At 41.4% G+C, this 22,858-nt stretch overlaps 1 protein-coding gene across 1 annotated transcript; it reads left to right on the plus strand.

The window, feature by feature from the left end:
* Positions 1–717: 717 nt before the first annotated feature.
* On the plus strand, positions 718–21,486 carry BAALC (BAALC binder of MAP3K1 and KLF4; the record flags this gene model as incomplete). Its single annotated transcript, XM_084281473.1, has 3 exons — positions 718–883; positions 18,197–18,366; positions 21,382–21,486. 3 exons carry the CDS (start codon positions 718–720, stop codon positions 21,484–21,486), a joined length of 441 nt encoding a protein of 146 aa, XP_084137599.1.
* Positions 21,487–22,858: the final 1,372 nt, after the last annotated feature.

Consider the following 22,858-nt stretch of genomic DNA (forward strand, 5'->3'; position numbering starts at 1 on the left):
GGGCCTTGAGAAGCAGCAACACAAGTGGCAGCCAGCATCAGCGTGAGTCAGTGTCAAGCCTCTGTGTCCTACTGAAATTACTGACCCTGGTGTAAATAATACTCCGTCTTGTAGGAATCTCGTCAGTAGCCCTGTTTATTCTCGATTGCTTCCCAAAACCTGCGTTGAAGGAGGAAGAGTGTAAGTTTCTCTGGGGCGAGGCACTGATCATTGCGCCTTGGGTTCCCAGTTCCCCGGCAGCAACTACACTGGTCCCAACGCCAGGAGCAAGGCTCCAGGGGTGAAATCGAGCAGGGGGCAGGTGGGTTTAGGGAACGGGCTGCCAGACCCCACCGCGGGATGCAGAAAGGGCTGTGGGAGCAGGCCAGGAGGATGCCAGCCATGGTGGGTGCCCTCCCTCGTGGGGGGGGAGCAGCACCCGGTGGGGATCGTGGGGATAGAAGGGGGCCGGGGAGAGGGAAAGGGCTGGGAAGAGAGAGGAGGGGAGGGGACAGCGAGGAGGGAGGGGAGGCTGAGGGCGATGATAAAGGCGGGGAGGAGCGGGGACGGGGATGGGGCGGAGGGGGTGAGCGGGAGAGGGGGCGAGAAGGCGGGGGGAGGCAGGGGAGGTCGTGCCGAGCTGTGCCGAGCCCAAACGAGCCAAACCGAGCCCAGCCGTGCCAGTGAGAGCAGCACCATGCTGCCGTGCCCCATGCGGCGCTGAGAGCGGGCGCCGCGATGGGCTGCGGGGGCAGCCGGGCAGACGCCATCGAGCCCCGGTACTACGAGAGCTGGACGAGGGAGACCGAGTCCACCTGGCTCACCTACACCGACTCCGACAGCCCCCCGCAGGAGCCCGGCGGCGCCGAGGCCGGAGGCAGGGAGCAGGGCGCGGGGCGCAGCGGTGAGCGGGGCCGGGCGGGGGGCGAGGGGGGTCCCCGGGCTGGGATGGGGCTGGGGGGAGCCGGGCACTGCGCTAGGGACGAAGGTGGGATAGGGAACGAGGAGCTCTGATCTGATGCGGGCTTTGAACGTCTTGTCAGAACTAGTCGGTATGCAGAGGTGTCTAGAAATCTCAGGCTAGCTCCAGAAATTCATCGTGCTGCTGATGTACCAGCACCACGGGGAAATGAGTGCTGCCCAGATAGATCCTAGCCTGCGTGTGAAGCAGTCAGTGCATACGGGCAGCCTCAGTGCGCGTGTGGTGAGGGAAGAAGCTTTGCAGCTTTTTATACCAAGCTACAAAGCACCAGAGAGGTATCACAAAAAGTGCATGGCTGAAAATTGGCAAAGGTGGGCACCAGCGGCCAGCCAGAGCGGGGAGACGACGACACCGTGTGACAGGGATGGAGAAGAGAAGGGGGGTGTTGTACTCCTGGGGGAAAAGATTAGAGAAGGAATTCAAAGAGCTTTGAGATGATTTTGGCTGGGAAGCTTGAATGACAGGCAACGGTGCTATCTCCAGCAGGATAGACACAGCAAGAATGGCCTCAGGACTCACATTCATCACTGTTTTAGCCATATTTACTTTATGTTGATGGCTGAACATCATACAGAGAAGTCTGAGATGTGATACTGAATAGGAGATGATAAAGGGATGGATCAGTAAGTGTTCTACACGGAAACACGCGATAATTGAATTCACAGATGAGAATACCAGAGATAAGAGGACAAGAGATGGCTCTCAAGTACACTAGTAAATGATTAGGGCAAGAGAAACACTCTGCAAAAATACATTGCAGAAATGAATAGAGAAGAATGAGGAGAGGCTAATAGGAACAAGGAGGAACAAGGCTTCAGAAGGGCAAGATTCACACTTCAATGCAGCCAGGCTGGCCACAACCAGCAGCTTAAGGAACCTGGGGAATGCTCAATGGTCCTAGAAAGTCATAAAGTACCTCAGTGAGAGCTGTGGTAGGGTAATGGCTGAGTAGGAAAGGAAGGGACTAAGGAGAGGTACTCCAGTGACCAGAAACGAGGCATTCCGTGAATTTACAGATGAAAGGGAGAGGAAACAGCAATTGGAGGGGCAAATGAGGTCAAGTGTGGGTTTAAGGCTTACACAGGAAAACATGGCATTATTGTGAGAGCTGAGAACTACAGAAGAGTGGGGGACAAAAGAGAAGAATAAGGGAGAGAAGAAGGGGACGATGGGGCAGCTGAGGAGATAGGATGTGATCCCATAACAACTGGGGTAACAGGAGGCAGGAAACTTCTGCAGCTGGGAGTCAGGGGGAAGGGGACAAGCCAAAGGCAGCTGGGAGAAGAGGATGCAGTTGTCCTTTGTCTTTTTTCCCTTGGAATAAATTGGGAAAATACAGTGAAGAGAGAGAAGTGAAGACAGGATGAAGGAACGATTGGGGGAATGAGCCAACAACAAGGTGGCTGGGATAGTTGGCTTATGTCAAAGGAGTGCAAAATAACAACCCAAAAAATTGGATATTAAAACAGAAACAGGGACAAATTGCTCTAGGTGGATAGAAAATGTGGTATACAGGATCAGTGAGCATACCAATGAAGAAAGGGCTAGTAACTGCTATATATTAATTTTAGTAATCTCATCTCATCCCAAACTTTCATTATATCCTTCTGTTCTTGTAAGACAGCATATTTAGCATTTTGTGTCTACTCTCGTTGGAACTGGATGTATTTGTGCAGCCAAAAGTTTGTATATTTACTAAAACATTTTGAGAGCTAAATTCTCATTAAATTAAAAAGGAAGTCATGCAATAGGTTTTATTATTTTTTTTTTAATTTTCTATTTCAACTTATCCTTTCTTAGAATATTTGTTCGCTTCCCTACATGATTTTTTACGTTTTAACATTTTTCTCCATTTTGGAGGGGGAAGACCTCTGGGACAAGAGCAATTGTTACAGCTAAAATCAGACAGACAACTTTTCCCAGGTTCAGGACCAGTCGCTAACAGGCACAAATACGTGTGATCGCAGCTGGCTGCATGACAGCGCTGAGCCTGTGGCAGTGATGAGCAGGGTGCGTTGGTAAGGATGAGTGCAGTGAAAAAGTAATAAACGACTTCATGAAGCACCGCAGGTGGTGAAATTGAAAGAGATCTTCTAAACCACAAGGTTATGTACTGTTCATGGGGCGAGTGGCTTCCAGGAGGGAGAAAAAAGGAGGACTCACAATGAGAGAGTACAGAGGAGCGGCTTCTCGTATGAGCACCATTGGCGTGCAAGCGAAGGGCTTTTCACAAGGTTCAGCTACTGCGTAGGCTATAGCTGGGGGAAATAATAGACTGCATTTCTGCTTGGTAACCGTTCCTTGATCCTTGCAACCCTCTGCACAAATTGCCTTCCCTTTCAGACAGTCTGATTCAGCTAAGTGGAAGTGTTAGCACGAGAAATGACTTTGTGAGGGAGGAAGAATCCACAGGATCAGGCTGGTCCCCAAGGGCAGACACAATGCGTTACAGGCAAACCACAAGGAAAAGATTTAATGTAAAAAAAATGCACAAAACCTGAAGTATTTTGAAACACATTTGCATATTCTGCTGTGTTACATTGGGAATCTCTGATATGTGCATGTGTGTAGGCTGGGAAGTTAAGATGCAAAATTTCCTACCAGTGCTGGAAAAGTGTGTTCAAAACCAAGTAAGTAGCAACTATAACAATTTATCCTTTCTCAAGTAGACCATCTTATTTCTGTTTCTTTTATTTATTTATTTATTTATTCATTCATTAGTGACTAAGCTGCTGTATTCAATTATTTTTTCTTTATTACACTTGAAAGTGCCTCAGATTGGATAAAGCAGCATGTTGCCTCATGGTCAAGAAGACCTAACAGTCAAGATTTAGCTCATTTGCTGCAAACTCCTTAGGACAGGATCTGTCCTTCCTGCTTCCAACAGTGACTAGCACAGTACGACCCCAGTCTTGGCTGGAGATTGTTACTTAAATGCAAATAAAAGTAATTAATTTTTAAATGATGTAGCAACCAAGTGAAAAATATCTCCCTTCTATCAGAGCTGAGAAGCTGTGTATTGATTGTCTCTGAACTCATTTGTTCAGTGCCTCGACTAATAAAACGTTCATTTATTTTTTATCATTCCCTCTCTCACAATATTGGCTAAGGCTTTGAAACCAAAGACAATTGGTTTTTATTGTCTTTGTGCCTTGTACTATTCCCATAGTAAAGTCTTTCCTCCTGAAGCACACTGAAGAAAAATATTATCCACAGGTCTGACCTGATGCATCTGGGAGAAACAACTGGCATCAGAAAACAGAACTGCAGTTGGTGATCTGCCAGAAATGAAACCTACACTGGGATCAGCTCATCCCTTTGTGAAGACATTCACAAAGCAGCTATGAAATGGGAGCAGATTGTAGCCTTTTATTAAAAAAAAAAATACTGTAAAAACTCCATCACAAGAATAGGAGAAAAATGTCATTAGTATCCAGCAGCCTGCTTGGCTAGCATTTTACCTTGCAAGGTTGCCTTTAGTGTAGTTGTGCACTTATGAATAATTCGTGTTCTTTCCTCTGGGGTTAAAGGACACAATTACGCTGCTGTTTTGTGACTACGGGAAGTTTTATAGCCTGTGCTCATCCTTGCAGTTAGCCTCTGGCCAAGCCTCAGTATGCAGAAAGCAATGCTTCAATGTCAACCTTCCGTACAGAAGTTTTTGAAAATTGCTTTTCCATTCTCTATAGTAGGAGAGACTGAATGCAGTTTGAGAAAAATCCTCGGGCTGTTTGAATACTAGTTGCCATAACAACACAGACCAGGGATTGGTTTTGACCACAGCTGCAATCATCTCTTGCTTCATTTGCCAGGTAAACATACAGTTAAAGGCTTAATATAAATGAACAAGCATCAGGTTGTAAATGAAGAACTTCTTTTGTGCAGCAGAGTGTTTCTTGTAAATCAGACTGCAGAGGAGCATTTAATAAAAAAATCTGTTTTAGCTCGGGAGCCAAAGACTGCTCACTTTTGCTAGTGAGTAATTCAGGTATATCAGTATCCCTTCTGCCTGTTAAAACTGCTTGTTTAACTGCTTGCTTCAAAATCTGGTATGCTTAAGGAACAACTACAGCAGTGATTCTGGCATGTGATATTTTAAGGAGATAACGTTATTGCAGGTCAGAATTACAGTAAAAGTGAATAAACAGAGCATCTTCCTGGGCTGTAGACATATTACAGTAATTCCATACTCTGCCTTAATCCAGATCTTGGGTATAATAATATGGTATGAGTTAGAGGAACCCATTTTAATATTGTTTCTGGACTTTAAGTGTACAGTCTCTTTCAAGTTCAGCTGTCACTGGAGTCTGTATGGAGGACTGTACTGAAGAAACCCTTCTAAGACAAACAAAAAAAAGGCAAGAGAAGAAAGAACAATAGAGCATGTGTGATGTTTCATAGAGAGAGAAAGCTTTTGCTTCTAATTTTTATCATGTGGCTTTCAGAAAGCAGAGTTCTTACGTGTCTGCTCAGCTTTGCACACCAGCTTCTAGTGTGTTAACATTCACATGGGTGGTAACAGCCTTCCTATACATGTAAGGTTCCTCTGCAGAGCGTGTTATTGCAGGTCCTTTAACACCTGCACAAGAAGAGGATTAGGAAGCACAAACTCAATACCAAAAGCTCAGAAAGGCGGCTGTTTTGGAAGAACTGATCACCCACAAATACTTCAGTGACTTTAGCTAAACTTTTCAGCACATCTGCCAGAGAGGGATGTGAAGTAGCAGCACCAATGCTGGTCCCCTATGTCCTGCTGTACTCCTGCCTTGGAAATGGGAAAATAGCAGTAGCCTTTGCCAGTAAAAATAGACAATTTTGCATGTGTCTATGGATCAGGGAATTATAAAAAGCCTTAGACAGCAGTGGAGGAAAACACTAGAACTAAATGGAAAGCCTCTGTAATAAATGATGGTGGGCAGCCCACTGCACAGACAGCACTGCTGTTCTTCGTTCAGCACATACCCTTGGGTTTTGCTCAGCATCAAACCCAGTGATGGCCCAAACCAATATTTACACCACTGCAAGACAGCGTTAAAATTATTAGAAGAATTTGATTCAGCTGATAAATAAGGCTTTTTGTAATAACCATATTTTCCTTGTATGTCTGAGTCTTCAGACCATACCCACCACACTCCTGAAATTGAACATCTCATTTCTGAGCATGGTAAAAGCCCTGTTGATATTGATACCACACGATTAAGCTTTTTGCTAGATTATGAGAGAAGGGTTGTTAGAGAAGTAAATGTTGTTTGGGAGAATGTGTAGGGAAAGTAAATAATTTGGGTGGGACAGTTGCTGCTGTTTCGCACTGTGGCCATTCTGGGAAATCATCTGCTTTGTGAGTATTTTTATTTCTTGTGTTCTGTCAGTTCAGCAAAAGGTGTCAGTGATATTTAGTGTGTTCTGATGGGGCAAATAAACTCCCTCAACCACCTCTAAGTATTTGTTAATGAATTCTTCCTTAACAAATATCCACTGCCATATAAAAAGTAGAGTCCACAGCATGATAAACTTAATTAAAAGTATCAGAGATAATCAACAGATGAGAGAAATCTCCTACTAAGAGCCTTCAGCTTGCTGTTTTGTGAGCTGCCCTGGGCTCTGTAGGTGACAGCCCCAGCAGAGTTTGATGGCCGTGTGTTTGTGGCACCAAGGGTGGCACTGAGCCCCCCAAGAGGTGCTGCCACCTCCAGCTGCCCATCCTGCCCCATGAAAGCAGGTGCTGGCGTCCTTCTGCTTTGCTGAAGGAAATGATTGAGGAAGGATTGTACAACCTGAGCCCCAATCAGTTATGATTTTTAAACATATTATGAAGACTTTTCCACCAAGTCTCTGAATAATTCCCCTCCAGACAAAGGCCGAGACTTTCTAAATCCCTCTTACAGTCTAAAGTAGACCCGCTAGGACTGATAGTTTACCCCAGTATAGTCATTTACCCGTGGATAAAACAAAGCCACTAAAATGCGATGTGTGCAAACATTTAAGTGAAAAAAAAAAAAAAAAAACACAAAAACCTTAAAGTGAAAAAAAAAATCTGGATACCCGTTGTCAGGTATAAAAATACATTTCTTAGTAGAAACAGAAGTGATGTTGCTCATCCCACTTTTTTTCTCAGGTACTTTTGCAGTTTACAAATGAAATCAATAGATTGCAGTTAAAAGTTCTGGGCTTTAAAGTTGGCTTTTATCTTAAATTCAGACACAGTAATAGGAAGGACCGAAAAACTCTATGACCAAAGCTGTGAGTTTAGTATAAGGCTTTTGATTTGACTCCCAGCAGCACTCTTTTCAAGATTGTGCGGATAATATTTCCAAAGATGCATTATGTGATTACGTACATGGCTCTGCAGTGCACTTGCATGAAAGAAAGTGGCTTGTACCTTTATTGCACAGTGATAGATAATGCATTCCTACCCCGATCTTATTACCTGATGAGCACATGCATAATTATTTCCCTAGGCTGTCACACTGCCTTTTCTGATCTGTTTAGGAAAAATGCAGGTTAAGAGTAAAACGAACAGGTAAATGGGAGAGAAACACTTTACTGGTAGCATTGGCAGCTTTAGGCTGCAAGGTAGGATTTTCCGTATTAAGGTTTTCTTAAATGCGCTGTGAGCCTCCGGACTGATTCTGTATTGTCGTTGGCTTGACTCAGCCTTATATTTTAAGCATCTGATGAAAATGAAGTAATTTTCAGCCTCCCATTCCTGCTGGAAGATCATGGGTTCACATTGGCCTGCTCAGGTGTATTCCAGCTGATCAGCCAACCCCTCTATTGATTGATTTTTTTACCAGTTTCCTAGCAATGCATATGTTCATATGTTTCAGCTGGATATACATGTAGTCCTCTCCTTGCTTCCTCTCCCGTTGCAGTTGTCATTCTTGTAAACTGCTTGCATTTCCCACGAGGGCCATCAGAAGGGTTTTATGCTGACACTCGCTGTGCTGGAAGTATGAATATCTCTCTCCTATCTGAGTGATTTCTGAGTGTGTTCAGCGCTGGCAGGAGAAAAGATGAAGAAATTGTCATGGAGTTACTTAGCAGATTGCTAACAGCTGATGGCATTAGGTTTTAACACAACCACTGCAATTGTTTTAGGATGAGCACAAAATGTGAGCAGCAGCTTTGTCACACACATACAGATATCTTAAGCCAAAGCATTTTACAATCTCAGTCATACGTGAGCCAGTGAAATCATCAATATCCAAATATTCATAGACTGTAAGGCTGGAAATTTCAACTGGCCATACAGCCTTTTCTTTTTTTTTTTCTAAATTAATTCCCACACGGAGTGTGAGTATCTTCGGGACATTCAGACTTAATTTACAACTTGCCAGTCATTGACCTTTTGCCAAAGTCCTTTTAAATTATCCCAGTAGCCAATCACTCTTTGTTAAAGTACACGTCTCATGTCTCACCTGGAAGCTTCTGCTTTCATTTCCAGCTTCTGAATGTTGGTGAACAAAGCTGAAGAGACATTTTGGATCAAATTTCATGTGCTTGTAGATGCTTTTCATGAAGATTTCTGTTTAATCTGCCTAAATATTTTGCTGCTTCTCTCAGTGATTAATTGAAATGATACAACCTACTCGTCTTAAGCTTCCACACATGATTAACTAGGTAATGAGAATGCTAATAATACCTCCTATTTCTGTACCAGAAATTATTCTAAAACAAAATGAGTGATGTTTCATTGCCCCCTCCCTAAGAAGAAAGAAAGACCATGAGAACACCTGCAAATCGAAGCCACTGTTCAGGACCTTCCTTAAGAGAGGGTGGGTACAGCAGTTGTGGTAAGGGTGGTTGGGAGAGGGTCAGCAGCTTGCATCTTGTTTTCCATCCAGCACAGTGCTTCCCTATTTTTTTTCTTTCCATTTTAAAAGTAAAGTATCAAACACCAGCTGATCCAAAAGCAAACACCTCTGGAAAACAGAGGTGACTTGACTTAGCTTGGAAAGCCATGAAGTACAGCACTGTGCATGGAGTGTATCATTTTTAGGGTGAATTTTTCACAGGCAGTACTGAAACACAGCATAGATCTCCATACAGCATGTGGAGAATACGATCCACATGCTGTCTATATTTCTAACATTTAAAGTGTTTTGGAGGTTTGCTATTCGTATGTTGATTTTTCGCTTTGGAGGAAAGAGCAGTCTGTTTCTGGCACATCATGTGGCATTGGTAAGTTCCTTAATCTGTTCCATCTCAAGATTTTCCCAAGCTTAAAAAATGTTCAGCCGTCAATGTCTGAGACTTCTTCGTGTGTATGGAGGCTCTTCCAAAATGTTGCCAATGCTTTTTCCACAATGCAGTGAAAATTCAGTTCTTCATTCCTGTTCTAGCTGTTAAAATCTGTATCTTCATCCATCGGACTCTGATGCCTTTCTGTCATGAAGTCCTTCCCTAGCACCCTGATTATAATCCTTTCAAGCTTACATTTCTTATCTTCCCTTCAGGATCAGACCAATTCCCTCCTAATCTACTTCTGGAGTCTATTTTCCCTGCAGTAACTTGATCTTTGAAATGATCACAGCATCTTCAGAACATTCAGATTTCCATGCAGCATGACGAGTCAACAAATCTAAATCCAGGCTAATATTTTGCAGATATTTTGCACACCATTAAAGATCATTGCAGAGTGGTTTTACTATTTGGAATAAACATAGATTTTATATTCACCTTTCATTTCATAGATGTGGTTGCAAAATTTTAAGTTTGTTTACAACAGCTCAGAAGTTGTACCATTTTTCTTTATCATAAATTGAAATCAAAACATGCCAATACAGAGACACTTTGCATTTGTCTGTAACTGGGAAATAAGACCATCTAGAGCACATCAAGGTTTGTGGCTTTAATGCAGACTTCCCTGTGTTCTATTTGCTTGCTAGAATCCTTGGGTAGTCTACAGCAGAAATCTTAATATTGCAGTAATAAATCCAACCAGACTTTCAGAGCTATTTATCATATGTTTATTTATGCATGCACATGTTAAATTGCAGTTTCAGAATCTCTAAAAAATTCCTTGTATTTACACCAGAGGAGCATCTTGCCATGTTTCAAAAAAGCCATGATAGGAGAAGTTTTGAAATACTCAGATCTCTAAAAATCTCATTCGTCTTATGCTCAGAAATGAAGTTGGAAAAAAGGAAAACAAGACATGGTGCTTAATTTCTCGGTTTTGCCAGGACCCCGTTGTGCATATATCATTTACATTATTAAATATATTAATCATGAGCTTGTGCTTTGAGTACTGAGTTTGACGTTTTATGCCATTGTGTTACAGAAGAACATAATTCTGTAAGACTCTGAACATGACAAAACCATGGCCAAATGAGGATCAGAGAGTCCCATTTGCCCTCTGCTATCTATTAAGTGTTATCTGAGACCTCTTGTCTTGCATGAACACCGATCTCTTCATATTCCTCTTATTTATTACCTAGTTCCTTAGCACTGAAAGCAAAGTAGGTACTTTCTAAACAGAAAATGAGACTGCCTTGCTTCTGGGACAAGCAGAGTTCAGACAAGCAGATGATGGGACATGGTTTGCAGCCCCTCCGGCTGCAGGGCATGCTGTGAGCGGAGGGCAGCACCAAGTCCCCAGTGGCAAAGACACAAATACTTTTGTTTTGTTTTGTTTTGTTTTGCTTCACTGTCGACAGTTTATATTATGTTAGAGTTCAGATAAATCGGTCTGGATTCTCTGAATGTCTGGGAGGTAAATGTATTGCATTATGATAACTGCTGATTCAATAAATACAAGATGTTGTTTCTGATGACATTTCCCTGCTGCAGAATGTTCTCCCTCTGCAGATCTTCTGGCTCTTTCATCTAGAGCAAAAAAAAAAAAAAAAAAAAAAAAAAATCACTCTTTGCTATGTCCAAAAGTTTCCAAATCCTTCCTTTTTGGGAAAAAAAAAAAAAGAAAGGAAAAAAAAAAAAGTCTGTTGCAGTTGCACTGACCATCTGGCATCATCCCTTAGGCTTCTGTTTCAGAGGCAATGACTTAAGCTCTACTTTCTTCACAGCCTCCAATCCATTCATTTTTAATAGGACCCATTCTGTGTTGTATTTTTGCTGTACAAGTGCCTACCAGCACTCAGCCCTGCAGATGTGTAGTTTTCTCAAGCATCAGTAGTTTCAAATCAGGAGAGCAGGCCTAGAAGACAGGTATTTCAGTGATCTGTATGTCTGTTACCCATCTGTGACACTAAAAGCAAGAATTCAGTGACAGTACCAAATACATATTCTCTCCGTAAGTGTCTACATGTTGTAGTAATAGCATTCATTATTCTTTACTGCAAATTTTCTCTGAGTACATCTTTACAGTGCAGTGTACATCTTATTATGCAGGCATTTTATAAAGCAGTTATGCATTATTCATGAGATAACAGCCGTGATAAATAAAAGAAGGGTGTTGCTGAACCAGAAAATTGAACCTTACTGGTTTGTCATTGCCAGTTCCGTAGATATAAATTTGGCGTGCTCATCAACATTTACTCACTTTGAACAGATGCATGCTTGTTATTCAGTACCACGCCACATGACAGCACAGGGTGCACAGTACTGGGTCAGATCTGCAGCTCATTTGGGTCAGAATTTGTGTCTCCTGCTTTGAGGTCAGGCAGGAGAACATTGCTGCAAGCACATGGGGAATCATTTCCTCCACCAAGGTCTGATCCTTGTGGCTAAGATTCATGTATTCTCTGTACTACCAGCCTTCCTACCCCTTCCCAATTTCTTTTCAGCGTTAGCTATTGTAACATTGCTTTTTGGAATCGTAAAATAGTGTAATATACAATTTCAGTTCATTTTGGATCTTACTAAGATACTGCTCTTTGGACCCAGACTATACAGCCAGGCAGCCATACCTTCATGCCATCTAGGTTTTGAGAAGTTTCCTGGAATCCTGATAATTATGGGCTGCCTGTAAGTGTTGCTCTCTCATTGCTTCTGTTCCTTTCCTGATCACTAGCAAACGTGTATTAGCTATCTAATACAGAGACAAGGTATAAAAAAAGCTATGAGGCTATGAGGAAGTCATATCTCTATCTTTTGTCATGCACAAAATTGACCCCATAGTTCTCTCTTTTTTTTTTTTTTTCTGTATCTGTGTCAGCAGTTGATCCATGCTTTTTGCATTTTTGCTTTTTACTCCAGTTTTTCTTTTGTACTCTGAATTAATTATACCACTTTTGCCATCTTCACATCATCTTTATTTCCATACTATAATCTGGTTAGAAAGAGTTAAATCTTAAAAGTAAAAAATTCCTCTTACCTTTGTGAGATACTCTCATAAAGGATGGTTTGTGCATTAATTCTTAGGAATAACCAGGCTGTATGAAGAACTACAGCATCATCTATATGTTGCTCCTGGTTTTATCACTAGCATTGTCATCATAACAGAAAAAGAATCAGAAATACACATCTAAGATTTTTATTCCATATTTTACATTTTCTTTGAATTCTCTGTGATGAACATCTTCTTTACTAAAATGATCCTTTAAAAATCTTTCTTAGATGGTTCCCTTCCCATTTAGGAGGGAAATGGTTTAAAGGGTAACAAAATATGATCTAAACATGCTTTATTTATTTTGTGAGTAGTCTGCAAGGCTATGAACAACTTTTCAGAGCACAACTTTCAAGTGTCATTTAAGAACTAAAATATGCCTGTGAACAGTATTTACCGCCTAGAATTTTTTATGAAGAAAACTTAAGTCATGGGTTAGTCATGAGTAGGACACTATCATATGTTAAAGAACTGAAAAGTCTGAAGCACTACGGAACTTGAAGATAATAGCTACAGTTATTTAATAGAGAGTTTTAGAGCAGGGATAGAACTAAACAGCATCATCAAAGTGCGCAGACTCTTCCTTCTAAAAACTAATTCTGATGTTTACTTGAACACATTAAATTTTTCATTAAGTTTACAGCAAAGAGAGTAGGCAGTTATCCCAGAGAGACTGGAAAAACTCGGTGTCCTACTGGGAGTCTGAATATTCAATGTTATTATAAACTACTAATTGTGAGCAGCAGATGTTCTTAGAGAGTTAATTTTATATATTATATAAAATCTCTCTCTCTACATATATAGAGATATTGTTTATATGAGCTACCTAAAAATGCTATCTAATTTTTGTGTTAATGGTGAGAATTGTGTTATATCCACCTTGTCCTGTTCTAGGAGTTCATATTACCTCTGATATGTCTGTTGATCTTCACACAGGATACATATTTCAGGCAGATTTTCCTATCTTGCTGGTCTTCCTGGTTGTATTGAGACATCTGTCATTTTAGGTGGCTCTCTGTTCACTACGTATTAATACAGTTACTAAAGTGCTCATAAAAAATACCCTTCTTTTAAACTGTGGAACATTTCAAACATGCTCAGGTCCTAGGGGCAGATTTTAGTTATTCTGTGTCAAACTGAGTAACTAAAGTTGATATTTGTCCATATCCATATTTTTCAAAACTTACATATTTGATGAAGTTTGAACAAGAGACACTATTTTAATGCCACTATTTTAGTTGAAAAGAAAAGGAAAGGACAAATTTGTTTTTTCAAAATCTATTCAAATTCTGAATTTGAAAATACTTGAAGAATTATTTGAAGATTATCATTTGATTTAAACCATCAGACTTCTCAGTGAAAGAGATTTTAGGAAAAACATTTATTTGTATAGGTTTATTTGTAAGCAGTCAGTCTTATCGCACCCTACTTTGGACCAGCAACTTGTTCAGAAGTCTTTGGGATACTATTCTTCCTGTAAAACAACAGGAGTCTTTGGTGAATCCATGCTGAATGGAAGAAACAAATACATGTCCCCTGATCTGGAATTCATTTGGAGCAGTGTGAAGATACCTCTGAAGGATTTAGGCAGCCCAGCAAGGCAACTTGATGAGAAGCGTGAGCATAGCTGGATGAGCAGTCTCGGTTTGTGTGATGGTCACCAACATGAGCTGGTCTCTGCGGCTTGTTTCAGCTCCTGTGCTACCTTCTAAGTTGTGCCGGGGCTACTGCTTGCGTCACTGGATGCTGAATGAAGCCCAGGGATTGATTTCAGTTAAAAATAACACTTTTTTTTTTTTTTTTTTTCCCTGATGCTGCTGAAAGAAGTGTTTGTCAGACTACCGCCTAAAGGATTTCTATCAGGCTGGTAAGAAATACAAAAGTCAGCTTGCCCATGCAGCTTAGAAAGCCAGCAGGAAGGAAGAAGACAGTAAGCATCGCCTTGGGAGAATAACTTATTTTAAGTGCAGTTCTCCATGAGAAGATAGGCTTGGATTTCTGGGGCTACTGCTTGGTGTGTGCCCTCCCTGCGGTCACTGAGGGAGAGCTCCTGTACCTTCAACAAACAGGATTATGAGCAATGAAATGCCTGTCTCTTATCGCCCATTTCTCCCCATGGTGAGAACAGTCTGGCTGTCCCCAAACATTGCCTAACCATTTGTGAGAAGGTCACCGTTACCATGGTGGAGGTTTGATAACCACCCAGAAACCCTGATTGGGGGAATAAAGCCATAAAAATAATTTAAGCTTGACAGTTCATTTAAAAATAAAAGATAAGAAGTTGTCAGAGAGTTGTGATGGGATCCACTGTTTTCCCTGGCCCCAGAAGACCCACAGACTTCTGGCAGGGGTTGTCCAGGAAGACAGGAAAGAAAACAACACTGCTGAACCCATTTGTTTGAATTTCCACTGAAGCTCTACAGTGAAAGTCTGTGGAGGGTATTTACTGAACCTATGCTGTGAGGACGGTATAAATATCTAGACAGTTAGCTTGCTTTAAATGACACTGAGGCAAGACTCCTAGCATTGCCAGCCTGTTAGCTTGCGAATTCCAGATTGTGCAGGAGAGGAAAGTTAGCTCTTCCATTTCTGTGCACCCTGGCAAGCTCCAAATAGCAATGCAAAATAGTTGCTATTTAAAAAGCAACAATCTGTTCCTGGTCTTTTCTTTAATATCATCTCTGGTTTGCAGTCAAGAGTTTCTTAACTTCAGAGTAGCAAACATCTTTCAGAATAAAATAATTCGTGGTCTGAATTTTTGGGTAGACCTGTGTGGTGCTAGGAGTTGGACTTGATGATCCTTATGGGTCCCTTCCAACTCAGGATATTCTAGGATTCTATGAAAAAGCTTTTCACTCTGGTAGGAGCATCTAGTATTGGTGGTCACAGGCTCATCCGTATATACATGTATCTATATAGTGTGACTGAAGGTGGAAGGATCAGATGCTGATACCCGGTTCACTTCTGACAGGTATTGGGAGAAATGTCTCATCCCTGCAACGGATGATGCTCAGGCTGAAAGCTAACAGAGAATAAAACAAAAACTGAACCAAATATACCACTGATTGAGATTTTCCATCAGCCTCCAGGAAAGTATTGATGTAACAGAATTTGTTCTGTGAGAGACCAAGGGAGGGAACACAATCTTCTGATAAATGAACAACTGTGCTTAATAATAAAGTTACTTTTCAGCAGACAACTGTTTCACAAGACAACTCAGTTAGAGGCCATATGGCCAAAGGGACACACGGTGGAAAGTAATTTGGGAGGATGACTCCACAGAAGGAAAAACTTATAAGTCATATATGCTTGAAACATCCGAGATTCAATTAATGGGATTAGTAGGGGATGCCTAGAGCATTTTGCCTGTTCAAGGCTGTGCTCAAACTTGTTCACGCAGCTCCTCTGCAAGGTGAATAAGCAACCTATGCCATGACTACTGGCTTAGAGCTCTTACTCATACATAGATAGAGGCCTCTCTGTCTCCCTTCCTGAAAACTGGTTGTCTGTGTGGTCTATACTGTTTCATGTTCTGCACCGTTGCTTTTCTGCCTCTCATTGTACACTGTGGAGTGGTAGGAAGACAGAAGACTTAAAATACAACTGGCTGTGGGCTTGCTGGAGATGTAGGAGAGGTGGTTTACTGGTGTCTGATGGCAAGTAGATTTATGTGTGAGAACAGCATTTGTTTTTATATCTAGCAGAAAAAGGTAGTTCCAAAGATTGAAGTATTTTTTTGGTTTCCTAAATAAACTATAATATAATATTTTCAAGTTTCAATTCAATATTTGTTTATTTTTAAATCAAAAGATAGACGATCTAGCATTATGCTTAGTAGCTACCATTACAAGTTAAACTGTCCTAGGAAAACTCTAACACCATCTTCTGACTGTTTAGGGAAGTGCAGTGACTAGTTTTTATTGACTTCTGAAATCCTACAATTGTAGAATCACAGAATGGTTTGTGTTGGAAGTGACCTTAAAGTCCATTTAGTTCCAGCCCCCTGCCATGGGCAGGGACACCTCCCACCAGCCCAGGCTGCCCAAAGCCCCATCCAGCCTGGCCTTGAGCACCTCCAGGGATGGGGCAGCCACAGCTTCTCTGGGCAGCCTGTGCCAGGGCCTCACCACCCTCAGAGTAAAAAGTTTCTTCCTAACATTTATTCTAAATCTCCCCTCTTTTAGTTTAAAGCTTATTCCCCCTTTGCCCTAGCGTTACACTCCCCAGCTGTCCTGCAGCCCCCTTTAGGCACTGGCAGGCCGCTGTAAGCTCTGCCCGGGGCCTTCTCTTCTCCAGGCTGAACACCCCCAGCTCCCTCAGCCTGTTCTCATAGGAGAGGGGCTCCAGCCCCCTGAGCATCCTCATGGCCCTCCTCTGGACTCGCTCCAATAGCTCCATGCCCTTGTGCTGGACACCACCCCCAGGTCCTTCTCCTCAGGGCTGCTCTCAACCTATTCTCCACCCAGCCTGTTTTTGTGCTTGGGATTGCCGCAGCCCAGGTTCAGGACCTCACACTTGGCCTTGTTGAACCTCATGAGGCTCACACAGGCCCACCTCTCAGGCCTGCCCACATCCCTCTGGATGTCATCCCTTCCCTCCAGCGTGTCAACCACACCACTCAGCTTGGTGTCATCACAAAACTTGCAGGAGGTGCACTCAGTCACACAGTCCATGTCACTGACAAAGATGTTAAGCAGTGCTGGTCCCAGTACCGACCCCAGAGGAACACAGCTTGTCACTGATCTCCACCTGGACATTGAGGCATTGACAGCAAGTCTTGGAGTGCGACCATCCAGCTGATTCCTTATTCATCAAGTGGTCCATCCATCAAATCCATGTCTCTCCAATTTAGAGACAAGGATGTCATGAGAGACAGTGTCTTCCCCTATCCACCAATGCTATCATTGCATTTGTAAACTGCTACTGTTGTTGTTTTCCATTGATAAAGCAGGTTTTCTGACAGATCTCTCCGAAAGAATTCAGAATTTACTCTGTTTCATTTTTAATACCCATATACTGTGTTTGGATTCCCACCTGGTTCATGACAGGAGGTTTTGATGATGCAATGCACATTTCAAGTACCAACGAATTTTCATTGTTTTTCCTCATATTTATTTTCCCCTAGAATCTGTGACTATTTGCATCTTCTTCAGGTTTGATACCTTCATTGCCAGTTAGTAATTTTTTTTTCCTATTAGAACAAAAATCTCTTTATAAACAAGCTTTGCCAAAATAAAATTGAGACCTACAGTCATGCATCCCATTTGCTCTTTGTATTTGGATTTCAGACTCAGCATTGCAACCAGACGCGTAGTGCTCTGCACTTACTGTAAATGACAACAGATTTTTGTTAATGTAATAAGATGAGAAAATTCTTTTAGGCTGGTCAGTATTATACTGTACAATGTCTGCCTTGTCCACCCAGCTAGAGCAGAAAACAAATTAATAATTTATTTTATTACTGATGGTCAAAAGAGTATGAAATATATTTTTATGAGTTTTTTTACTCAACAAAAATAAGTTTGAGGCCATAAATAGAGCAGCACTCTAGTCTCTTATCTGTCATGCTCCCTACATTTACCATAACTAAAACAGATTTAAGGGGAACCCATTTTTGTGCCTACTTCTGGGTTCTTAGTTAAATCCTTGCTCTTGCAAGCAGCTCCTTGTGGGAACTCCCACAGTCCGAAGCTGATGGAGATCTGCAAGTGGATGAACTGCTACCATCTTCCATCTTTTCTGAGTCAATGTTTCACAGTGAAATATAGAAGAAAGGGAAAAAAATAAAATAAATGTAAGGATGGTAGCTACAAAACGAGGTAAGATGCTCTCAATGTGGTATCCATGACTTGCATTGCTACAAAAAGGGGTGAAACAGGAGGAAACCACCGCCACAGTTATAACCGGCTGCTCAGTACTAATTGCACAATTTCACACATCCCCACCAGGTATTCTGGAGGACGGAAAATCAGCTCAGACAGGTGTAAGCACAACGTCAGCCACGGCAGGGATTCTGAACGCCGAGAAGAGGACCATCAGCGGTCCCCAGTGCACAAACCCCACGACTCACCCCGCTGGAGCTGTGCCACAGCGACAGAGCGGCTTCCGAGCAGCAGAGGTGAGGGTGTAATTAATTACATGTCCCAGCACTCAGTGCTTACCTCAGCTGGGTCAATGCGATTTTCGTGACAATCCTTCTTGTTGCAGTCAAGCTGTATTTGATGCCTTGGGATAAGACAAAATGGTTGCACCGCACCACAGCGTGATTAAGCCCAGCACCTCTGACAATGTCTCATGCCTGAATGGCCACAAAATTGATGTTTTATTTGGCAGCTGGAGCAATCCATACACTTGTTATGGAAAAAAAAAAAAAAGTCATATTATTCTTCATCTCAGTCCCGCTGTGCCATGTGTTGTGCAAATTATTTAGATTAAAAATCTGAAAGGGAATATGTTTTTCCTTCATTACTGCTTTGCTGAAATTATGTGCACTGCATGGTTCATTCAAGGCTAGATGCAAAGCTTGAAGAAGGCAGTAGGAGTTTTTTCAACAACTTCGCTAGGCTTTGGATCAGGTCCTACCTCCTTCTACCCCTCACCTAGTGTAAGCTTTGTAGAAGGATCATCCATAACAACCATGGATGAAAAAGCCAGTCTTTGGGGCCTCAGCAAATGGAAAAAGCAATCTGTGGTAAACTTTAAGTTTTATTTTCTAACAAACAACCGCGTTGGCACTTTCACGCGTATTTTAAACCTTCACAATATTACCTGTCACAGTTCTGAAGTACAGAAACATTTCCCAGTGACACAAATCCTGCCATATCCCACAGCTCCAAAAGTATAGGTACACATCGTACATCAGCATGACATCTAAAGCCACAGGTTTGCTGTAAAGAAAAAAAAAAAACAAACATAAATGCCTTTTATAAGCATTAGCCCACAAAGAAAAAAGAATTGGTCAGGCTGAATGTGGTTGAACACAACTAACATACTTATTAATCCCATTTGAAAGAGACTTGGCCACACTTCAGAATTATAGTGTATATGTGACATATTGTTGGAGATTGTTTCTCTCATTTTGCAAGCAATTGAAAAATTACTTCTGCGTTTAGGCTTACTAGTTTAAATATGTATAATAGGGGTAATATGGGTAAATTCTCACAACATATTAATACCGTGAGTGTTGGCTTCTTGGCGAAGTGTGGGTTCCTGACCTGGGGCACTATAGCGTTGAATGTATCCTCCTACCTTTTTCTAGATAAGATACATTCAGTAATGTATTTGTACTATTGCAACCCAGTGAGGAAAGGAAATTTCTGGTACTTACAGCATCAGATAATGTTTGTAGCACTTTTAGTAGGTCATTCACATTATTCTATACATCTAAATGGAGGTATATAAGAAAGGAATAAAATTTGTCTAAGTTTCTTATACCCAAAAAGGAAATGTAGCTTCCTACAGTGGAGAAGGTGTAGTACCTGAGTTAGGCTCCAGCTCTGAGTTGCAATTCTGAATCTTGTTTTCACAGCTATTTAGGTAACCATAAGGTGAGTAGGTTTCCAATTTGGACACCTAAAGTTTAGATGCCTAGGGGAGGCAGTGTGACTATTTCTGCCACACACACACATACGCACCAAATCAAAATATGTCCATTTTATTCATCTGAATATTCACATTGACTACAGTTTATCTCTAAATGTCATAGAAAGCAATGTGATGCAGCACGTGGGGCTCTCAGGAGACCTGGCCAATGCCATTAGTTTGTAAGGCAATGGGAGGTAATTTGCTTGACCTCTCTGTGTTTCATTTTCTTAGGCATCCAGCTTTACAGCATCCTCCTTCCTCACCCAATCCATTGGTCATATGACAGGGTTCAATCTGTGGTGTTGAGAGGGAAGGGGCATGGCATGGGCTGTGTCTGATGAAGCTTAGCACTCTCCCATGAGGGTAACGTCTGGACGTGGTGCTGGGCACCCTGAGCAGGGGTGGCACCAGCTGGCCTCCAGAGGGCCCTGCCAGCCTCAGCCACTCTGGGGAAGTTTGCAAGATGAAAAGGACTTGGATGTAAAAGATGCTGCTGATGAAAAGAGTCCTAAGATGAGTGAAGGCAATATAATGGCCAATCAACCCCAAAAGCAAAGGTGAAGTAGGTTATGTCACTGATTGACAATAACCTACCTTGATTTTCATGTTACATGTGGTCTTTGGAGAATCACTGTGTGAATATGAGCATTGGGGGGGTAGATAGCAAAGCAGCAGGTGTATTCAGTGCAGAAATGAGAAATAATAGGCGCTGGAAGATGTGACTCCCAGTGCTGCCCACAGATAAACATGTACTTTCCATTCATATCAGTGGAATTTTACCAGACATTACAGCTGGCATTATTACCAAGTAAATTACACTTAATTTACCTGGCTTTATTTACATTTGCAAATTGCCTCATGAAACACTGGAAATGCAATGATCAAAACCACCTATCTCAGCTCTGTGTTTATATCTGCCCACTCATGAGTGTCCTTTGCTAGACCTATGCAGTTTCCTGAGCATTACAGCACACTGTTTACGGAAACAAGCAGACAACCTAGGAGATGAAGGAGGATAAATTTAAATTAGGGATGCATTTGCATGCTTCAGAGAGACTGACTTTTTGAATATTTGGAAATAACCTGACAAAGATCTGGAAGGTATATATTGTATGTAGGTCTTATATGTAAGTAGAACTAAGAGTTATTTTGAAACTGTATTTTCTTTTAAGAAGCCTAAAAGAAACTAGAGAAAAGTCCATCTCAGGCTAGTCACACCCGATTCCCAGTGACATCCAAAGGACCCTCTACTTTCCACTTCTGGACTGTAACCAGATTTATCTGCCCCACTTTCTGAATACACACGTACAGAAATGCTAATAATAGTCAAGAGGGTTGATCCAAAGCCTACTGATGTCCACAGCCTATAAGCAGCTATAAAAGCTTACACCCATGCTGAATGTGAAACTTGTTCCACACCACAGTACTGTGAAGATTGATGAGGTCTTTCTGTTTAGTAAATATAAGTGTTTCCATTAATTATGAGGCAGTTGCCAATGGCTCTGTCCTGTCAGTGTGGAATTCACTGTGCTGTTTAAAACTTTCACAGGGTAAACGGGACACACAGAAAATGCCTACAAAAGAAGTCACCATTAATGTTACGAAAAGCATCAGACAAAGCGACAGAAGGATAACAAAGAATTGTGTCAATTAACAAAGTAAAATGAAAGTGAGAATGGACCTGAGAATACTTCGCTGCACTTTAAATGTGATCAGTCACTGAAGATTTGAAGATCTCAAGATGATCTATGTCGGATGCAGTAGGCAGCTGCTGCTGAGTGCCTTCAGAAACATGTTTTGTAGAAAACATCTGCAGACACTGTAGGATGTCGTTTGTCTAAAGCAGTGGCACCACACAGACAAAGACCAAAATCTGTGCCGTTTGTTTTTTACTAAGTGCTATGTTATCTACTTGTGTATGTCTTGTTCTGCATTGCTATTGGGATGAGACTGCATGATGAGAGGCATTGTTCATCTCAATTTAAAACAGCAAATGAAGAAAATTAAGCTGCATTTTTAGACACAAGGGGTTCAAGTGTGTACATTCAAATCTACAGAGTTCATTTAAAGAGCTCACTTTCGTAAAATTCAAACCCAGATATCTCAGAAAGAGACACATAGGTGGCTTCCATTAAATCTCTTAAACTATACATATCAGTTATATAAAGTTAAGTCACATAGAAATCTTTTTATATATTAAACTTTCAATTACTTAGTTTTAATTTATTTTCTATATTGACAGAATTTAGGACTTAGAAACAATAACTTCCATCCTAATCAGACTTACTTGAAGTTCCTAGTTTGAGCCGGCAAGTAGAGCTCTGGCTATTCTGGATTTTTAGACATGGCCCTTTAATTATGTTGAGACCCAGACTGAATTCACTAGACTCTGGGCAAATAGTAAACACTAACCTTACACGAAAATAACTGTAACTCTTAAAAGAATATTTTGCCAATGGCAGCTCAAAAAATTAACTCTATTCAATCAGTTGTAGTTGATTTGGTGTGCAGAATGTATTTAGTTACATTGTACGCCTCCTGTGTCATAATATTCCATGTTTATCAGAAATACACAGCTAAAAGGAATATAAATTTCCAGTATAGTGAAGACCAGGAATTAATTCAACATACTGCTTCTCAATATAGAAGTAATAATGTATATTCTCTGCAAATTTGTATTTTTATGAAGACAGAAAAGGCAAATTTGTTTGCCTCCCCCACCAAACATATATGGATATCCCTAGAAGGTCATTTAAAATAACTACTCAAAAGTTGTTCATAACAACCAGATGGCACTGGAAAGAAAATCCATGTATGAAATGCAAGAAATCTTTTTTACAATTGGGCAAATCATTATAAATAGAACTGTGGTACTGAATCCTAATTTATTCCATATTATGATCATTTTAATGACTTGCTGCTAGGTATATGAGTACTTAACACCTTCCGTGGAGTACAGCACGTCTATGCAATAGGGAATTGTTTATTAATTATTCCAACACAAAGGCAAAGTGAAATCTGGAGTC

The sequence above is a fragment of the Netta rufina genome (assembly GCF_964035555.1).
Source record: "Netta rufina genome assembly, chromosome: 2".
Classification (NCBI taxonomy): Eukaryota; Metazoa; Chordata; class Aves; order Anseriformes; family Anatidae; genus Netta; species Netta rufina.